Source organism: Zingiber officinale, chromosome 7B (genome assembly GCF_018446385.1).
Source record: "Zingiber officinale cultivar Zhangliang chromosome 7B, Zo_v1.1, whole genome shotgun sequence".
NCBI lineage: Eukaryota > Viridiplantae > Streptophyta > Magnoliopsida > Zingiberales > Zingiberaceae > Zingiber > Zingiber officinale.
In genome coordinates, this window is record NC_055999.1 from 114,483,392 (window position 1) to 114,490,752 (window position 7,361).

At 37.8% G+C, this 7,361-nt stretch overlaps 1 protein-coding gene across 2 annotated transcripts; it reads left to right on the forward strand.

Annotated features, from left to right (window-relative positions):
* The first annotated feature begins 3,413 nt into the window (after nt 1-3,413).
* On the forward strand, nt 3,414-6,846 carry LOC122007010 (sulfate transporter 2.1-like). Of its 2 annotated transcripts, none has more exons than XM_042562747.1 (12): nt 3,414-3,885; nt 3,971-4,019; nt 4,121-4,328; nt 4,411-4,588; nt 4,715-4,780; nt 4,855-5,088; nt 5,181-5,307; nt 5,402-5,688; nt 5,908-6,101; nt 6,173-6,237; nt 6,305-6,381; nt 6,460-6,846. In XM_042562747.1, exons 1-12 carry the CDS (start codon nt 3,574-3,576, stop codon nt 6,619-6,621), a joined length of 1,959 nt encoding a protein of 652 aa, XP_042418681.1. In that variant the 5' UTR covers nt 3,414-3,573; the 3' UTR covers nt 6,622-6,846. The 2 variants fall into 2 exon arrangements, with proteins under 2 accessions (XP_042418681.1, XP_042418682.1); XM_042562748.1 differs by having other exon boundaries at nt 6,181-6,237; nt 6,460-6,584.
* The last annotated feature ends 515 nt before the right edge of the window (nt 6,847-7,361 follow it).

The window sequence follows — 7,361 nt, forward strand, 5'->3', positions numbered from 1 at the left end:
CTATTTTTCTTAAAAACAATGATATTCCAAGAGGAATAAATTATTTCTTTCTTCTTTTAATGTTTCATTAATTGAAGGAGAGCTGTAAAATATAAATTTTATTTTATTAGATTGTTAATTAGGATGGTAATTTAGATCACAATGAAAATCTTATAGGTAGGAATGCTAAATATTATAAGAAAGTGAGATTACAAATGATTTTTCAACTTTGAATTATAAATAAGTTTTGGAGATCGAATCATTGTTTCAACTAGAACCAAGGACTATGGTGAAAATTTCCAAATTTAAGTTCATTTCATTTCCTTAAATTTTAAATTTAGACTTTTGGATTGTGAAAATCATCCCTCTAGCTACTCTAACTACGCTACTGTAGATAACTTACCAGCTCCTGATGATAACGGATTAGACTAAAGAATTCTACATATTCAACCCGCATCCAATAATTCACAATTCACTAAAAGGTTCATATCGTATTCACATATACAACTTAAAAATAAACTCACCTAATGTACAACACTTTTGAGTACTCAGCCTCTTCCACTTTCCGAGCACCTTCCCAAATATTGTATGAATTTAGATATGGTTACCACTTGTAGGATCTTAATGAATTTAGATATAAGTGGGACTAAATCCTCATAATTTTGCTCTTGGACTCTACCCAAACGACCTCATGCAAATGGAGATATCTTTTCTCTTTATAAACCCATGATCTTTCCCATATGTTTTACAATGTGAGACTATATTTGCAACCTTACAAACCCAACATTCAACACCAAATACAATCTCTTTCCTTATGGGCTTAACCCAACCGGTCTATATCATTGGCAATAGCAGAGTTTTACGCATCATGTTTACAATGAAAGTCACCACTGACTAAAGCCAGATATATATAGTTGATTGATTGGAGATGATTGAAGATGCAAACGTGGGTTTGCCTTGCTCGATCTTAGAAGACAAACGAACATATAGCATACAACAGAAGGTGAATGAGATCATCCATAGCTCTAATAATCATGAGAGAAAGATGCTATCGCCCTTGGGCTTGGTGTAGTGACTAAGGTGTAACGGGGGTTTCTAGAATATCGTGGTTCGATCCCACTAAATTTAGGGGAAAGACTTAGACTAGGCTGTCGTGAGCTGAAGTATATCCGTGAGTAGAAAAAAATCTCACGAGTTTATCTTCACAAGTGAAGTATCAATTCGATATTAGACAGTCTTACAAAGACAACGATGATCGTAGTGGTCAGCTACCGACGCCTTGCTGCAACGCTTTCAGAATATATCATTGATGACTGTTGAAATTTCTTTTTAGCTAATTATCACTTGACCTATCGTTTCCGTAATTAATCGGAGAGTAAGAACAGAAACCTAAGTTATAAAAAAGGTTAAAAGGGAGAGAAAAATGCCATCAGTGGACTGTCAATCACATCAGAGAGAAAGCAAGTTAAAATCAGGATTAAATGCAGTCAAAGATGGTGTTTTCTATAGTGGATTATTATTTTAATTTATTTTTTTTTACTTTTATATTTTTCATAAAATTTTAATAATAGACATTATGCTTATAGATCTGACACTTGTCGTCAACCTAATGAAGTGGAGATTTTTTTTTTTCTAGTTGACAATCTACCAACCCATCGAACTGAATAATTTTTGTTAGGATAGTTTTATAAAAAAAAATTTATCGACTATTAAAATAAATTAAAAATTATTTATAAAAATTTATTAAAACGGTCAATATAATATTCTTAGCTATATTTTTTATCAAAGAAAAAATCTTTTATAATACGCCGTAATAATTAGATATTCGAATGTTAAATCTTTGATTATACAAAGTCTAACCAGTGCATGCCTTAAAAGAATTTTTTTTTAAAAAAAAATTGAAGCGGGGACGTTCAATATCCGAAAAAACAGAAGCCAAATGATAGATAGCGACCAATATACAGTGGTCTTAAGCTTTAATGGACGTTGAATGTAGACACCCGCACCGGCCAAATTCGTTCACGTACTCGAGTGGATCCACTGTTCCGCATATTATAACCCCATACATTCACCAAGCTAAACACTTTAGATTATATTATTAAAACTTTTATTGGACCACACTTTCGCAATTGTTTTTAATTTTACCCGTCTAGTTTAAAATATTAAAATTTTCTATTATAGTTTAATTTGTGGAAAAAACAAAATATCTATAATCTCAACATCGTTTTCCCTCCTGCTAAAACTCTTAACTTTTCTATCATACATGCTTAATCATGTAACTTATGACTCAAAATAATTTTTAAAATGTTTTTAATTATTCTTCTAAGATTTTCATTAATGCAAAATGTATATATCCTAACATTTTAATCTTATTGTCGTAAAACATCTGATAATAATTTTAAAAGGTAAAATTGATATTTTAGTCTCAAAGAGAGAAAACATTGTGATAGCAAAATAGGAATACAACAGCCACTTTAGCATTAGTAAATTTTAATTTTATCCTTTTGAAATATTCTAGCCATGTGCATGACATATCACCTGAGACTGAACGATGCCCCTCCATTACATAAAATAAAAAGGTAATATTTTAAATTCTAAAAGGCAAAATAAATAAATAAAATATGGTGCAAAATGACGAAATTTCCTTTAACAAAACGCACTATTTCATCGTTGAAAAGATACAAGAAAGATAAACATGGGGCGTACTATATATATATATATATATATATATATATATATATATATATATATATATATATATATATATATATATATATATATATGAGTAATAATATGTAGAGAGAAAAAAATTTATATGTCTATTTTAAAGATTTTTTTCCTTTATATCATTTTTCTATTTATATTTCCCACGCATGTAAATAAATACATGTAGCATTCAAATCATTGACGATGCTCGACCATTGCTCTAGTTCATCTCTATTTTTTTAAAATTTATTTAATAGTTGATAAAAAAAAATTTGTTGAATCGCGTTAATAAAGGATAGGATAGAAATATCTAAAAAGTTTCATATCCCATAGGAAATAAATAATATTTAAATTTTACATGAGATGTATTTTAGAGATTAATTTTTAAATAGGCATAAATTATATACATATTTATGTAAATATCTAAATGTTTTAATTAAATTCTTCTGGTACAGGTATAGCACAAATGGTGAAATACTCATGGATCAATTTTATCACACTTATCTCCTAACGTCTTTTGTCAATTTGTCCTAAGATCAATATGAAAAAAATAAATCATGGACGATTACTAGACTTTGGAATAGAGCCTAGCACATAAATAACACTTCATGCGCTAACCACTAAATCGTTCCGAGAAGACTTGTCATATATTACTTATGTAACTAGTATTAAAGGTCAGTTAAAGATAATTCTTGCTATGACCTATATATTCAACTCCAAGTGATCGACATTCGTCCTCCACCAAACTGCACCTCCTTCCCCATTGTTCGATTCGCCTCTCCTCCATGGATACCTGCAACGTTTCTTCCCTCATGTCCACCACAATCCTCCTCTGAAGAAGCAAATTAAAGCAAAGCCTGTTAATTAAGGAGTTCGCCCAAACACTTCATGAGGTCCGACGTCGACCCTGCCGTCGCTCCCGAAGCCGGCCATGGCTTCCGAGCGCCGACATTTGCTCTGCTGCTGAACGCACCACGGCCACCGTCGCTCTGGAAGGAGGTGTCAGGGTCATTGAGGGGCGCCTTTCTTCCCGAGCTGGGAAACACCACTACTACGCTTCCTTATTCCTTCTCCAAATGGATCCTCTCCATCCTCCACGGCCTCTTCCCTGTCCTCGACTGGGGCACGACCTACAGCCTCAGCTCCTTTAAGAGCGACCTCATGGCCGGACTAACTCTCGCCAGCCTCGGAATTCCACAAGTAAATTAAATTAAATCATTCGAAAAACATGATCATAAACTTAATTAATTAATTATGCTTTTTTTTACTACTTCATTATTCCCAGAGCATCGGATACGCTAATCTCGCTAAGCTCGAACCTGAATACGGCCTTTGTGAGTTGCTTGCTAATCGATCGCCTCCTAAACACTTATCGATTAATTGATTAATTATACATATATATATTTTCGTGAGCGTGATGATCGATGATCGACAGACACGAGCCTGGTGCCGCCTTTGATCTACGCTGTGATGGGGACTTCCAGAGACATAGCGATCGGCCCCGTCGCTGTCATTTCTCTGCTGCTCTCGTCCATGGCTCAGAAAACAGTGGATCCTGCTGCTGACCCTGCTGGCTACAGGAAGCTGGTCCTCACCTCCACTTTCTTCGCCGGAGTCTTCCAGACTTCCTTCGGATTCTTCAGGTCATCAGTTTAGTTTGTTCGATTTTTATTTAATTAATTAATTAATTCGGTTATTAATCGAGTTTATTTATTACTTGCTCAGACTAGGTTTCATGGTGGACTTCCTTTCGCATGCCACGATCGTGGGGTTCATGGGGGCGGCAGCCATTGTGATAGGCATGCAGCAGCTGAAAGGCCTCCTGGGGCTCAAACACTTCACCAACAGCACCGATGTGGTCTCCGTGATCAAAGCTGTTTGGCTCGCACTCCGCCATCACTCTGTAAGTGGTGAGAAAAATATTAAATTAAACTAGAATTAATATAATCTGCAGGTGAACACACCCCCTTTAATTTTGCTGCAATTTAACTCGACTTGAAATCGTACGTACGTGGTGAGTGATTGACAGTGGCTCCCTCCTAATTTCCTGATCGGAAGCTCATTCCTCATATTCATCCTCACACTGAGATTCATAGTGAGTAGTACTGACGACTCACAGTGAGTTCCAACTTCTTTAGCTGTGTCTTCCATTTCCTTCCTTGTTAGTAGGGTACGAAGAGAAAGAGATACTTTTGGCTGGCTGCCATCGGTCCCCTGCTCTCCGTCATTCTATCGACGCTGATGGTGTACTTGACCAGAGCTGACAGGCACGGAGTCAGAATCATTCAGGGAGTTAAGAAGGGGTTGAACCCGAGTTCGATCGAGCAGATCGAGCTGAGCGGCGGGGCTCTCGTAGGCGATGCGGCAAAGATCGGGCTCATTTGTGCGATCATCGCGCTCACGGTCAGCTAGTCTTCGCCGATTGCCTCGTCTATTCGGCAGGTGTTTGAATGAATGTCAATGAGAATTGTGCTTATCGTACTTTTCTGTGGCAGGAGGCTGTCGCTGTTGGGAGGTCGTTTGCCGCGGTGAAGGGCTACCAGCTGGACGGCAACAAAGAAATGGTGGCGATGGGTTTCATGAACATCGCCGGCTCCTGCTCTTCGTGCTACGTCGCCACAGGTGGCTGGCTGCTTCTCCATCGTCGAACTCTTTAATTTGCATCGATGTAGCTAGCGCTAGACAGCAGCAATTCCGTTCTGTTTTCGATCGGCAGGGTCGTTCTCGAGGACGGCGGTGAACGCGCGTGCGGGATGCAAGACGACGGTCTCCAACGTGGTGATGGCGATCGCCGTGCTGGTGTCGCTGGAGCTGCTGACCAGGCTGCTGTACTACACTCCGGTGGCGGTGCTCGCCTCCATCATCCTCTCCGCCCTCCCCGGGCTCGTCGACGTCAAGGAGGCCTGCAACATCTGGAGAGTGGACAAGATGGATTTCCTGGCCTGCATCGGTGCTTTTCTCGGCGTCTTGTTTGGATCCGTCGAGATCGGCCTTCTAGCCGCAGTGAGTTCATCGATCCTTATTTTTCTAATCGCATGAATTCTAGATCTCCAATAAAGAAAAACAAATCATGCACAAGAATCCTATTTATAATGAACCCAATCCGTTGCCATCATTCCATCAATAATAACGATTCTTAATAGTATAAAATCTACATGTGTAAGCTTTTGAGATAAAATCCAACTTCCATTAATCCTCCATAAACTTGAATTGATGTCTTAGGTGATCATCTCCTTTGCTAAGATAACCATCGGGGCACTCCGGCCGAGCATCGAAATGCTAGGGAGAGTTCAAGGCACAGATGTGTTTCTCAGCGTGAGACAGTATCCTTCAGCCATTAAAACACCAAACTTGCTCATAATCCGCATCGACTCTCCATTCTTCTGCTTCATGAATGCCAACTTGATCAGAGAAAGGTAAGCCCCATATCCATCTACCTCGAGGCCAAGGGCGACATGGCATATTAAACTTAACCATTGGCATTTAGGATCGTAGGTTGGGCGACGGAGAAGGGAGCAGGGAAGATCAAAGCAGTGGTGATCGACATGTCAAGTAGGTAGATCATTACCAACTGTTTCTTCATCGCGTTATGATCTTGATGTAAACCATTTGGATGCAGAGGTCATGAGCATCGACACCTCTGGCCTCGCAGCTATCAAAGAGATACTCAAGAAACTTCCTTCTAGTAATATTAAGGTGATTCAAATCAGTCAGGACAATCAATCAAGAAACTCCTCTTCTCGATCGGTTAATGTGTGTGTATTTGATGCACAGGTAGGTGTGGTTAACCCTGGATGGCAAGTGATTAACAAGATGAAGCTGGCCGGCATTGTGGACGAGAATGCAGGATCATGGATGTTTCTCAGTGTCAGCGAAGCTGTTGAAGCGTGTGATGTCGCCATGAATGATGTGAAGGAAGGTGCTTTTAGTGTTTGAGGTGCGTATGACCATGTCGCTGTGCGTTTGTGGTTTGTGTTATCAGTGCTTATGGTGATCAATAAGGTCATTAGCTTTCTAATGTTTGTGTTTGTGGTTTCGGTGGTTATGTTTATCAATAAGGTCATTAGTGTTTCTAATATTTGGGTTTGTGGTTGTTATGCAAGGTAATATAATGTGACATGTGTGTGATAAAACCCTAATGATAAATGATAATGCTAATATTTTGCTAGAATGGTCTTTGATGCTCATCTTTTTTTTTTTCTTTTTTTTTTTTTGAGTTTGAGAGGGAAGGAATTATCCTTTCAAAAAAGAATTGCTTCTTTTTGTTGATTATTGTTTTCATAATTCTTGAAATAAAATAGAAACTTATAAGAGATGTGTTTTATGAAGAAACTTAAAATAAGACAAAAACAAAAAAAAAACAAAAGAAAGAATAAAGATTATAGTAAAAGGATTGAAAAACAGAGTAAAACATGTTGCCTAGTTGAAGCATCAGAAAGTTGGCTTTTTCTAGAGAGATTATTTTCTCATGGTGGAAAGGCTAATGAATGAATAGCATATGTATGTGCACTCCAAAATATTAAACAAAAGTAAACTTATTTTGTTTTAGTAATCGTACAAACAAAAACAAAACATCAACCACAACAAGAATTAGGATCTACTTTGTCAACAATACTAGGCCTCATCTTAACCATTCACTCTATCACGTCAATGGAACATGCATCTTATCCCAACCC

What these genes read in the sequence shown, in the direction of transcription:
- LOC122007010 (XM_042562747.1), top strand. Translation starts at nt 3,574, where the DNA reads ATGAGGTCCGACGTCGACCCTGCCGTCGCTCCCGAAGCCGGCCATGGC. An exon ending in GCCAACTTGATCAGAGAAAG is followed by an intron (nt 6,102 to 6,172) that starts GTAAGCCCCATA and finishes ATTGGCATTTAG; the next exon opens with GATCGTAGGTTGGGCGACGG. An exon ending in TTCCTTCTAGTAATATTAAG is followed by an intron (nt 6,382 to 6,459) that starts GTGATTCAAATC and finishes TTTGATGCACAG; the next exon opens with GTAGGTGTGGTTAACCCTGG.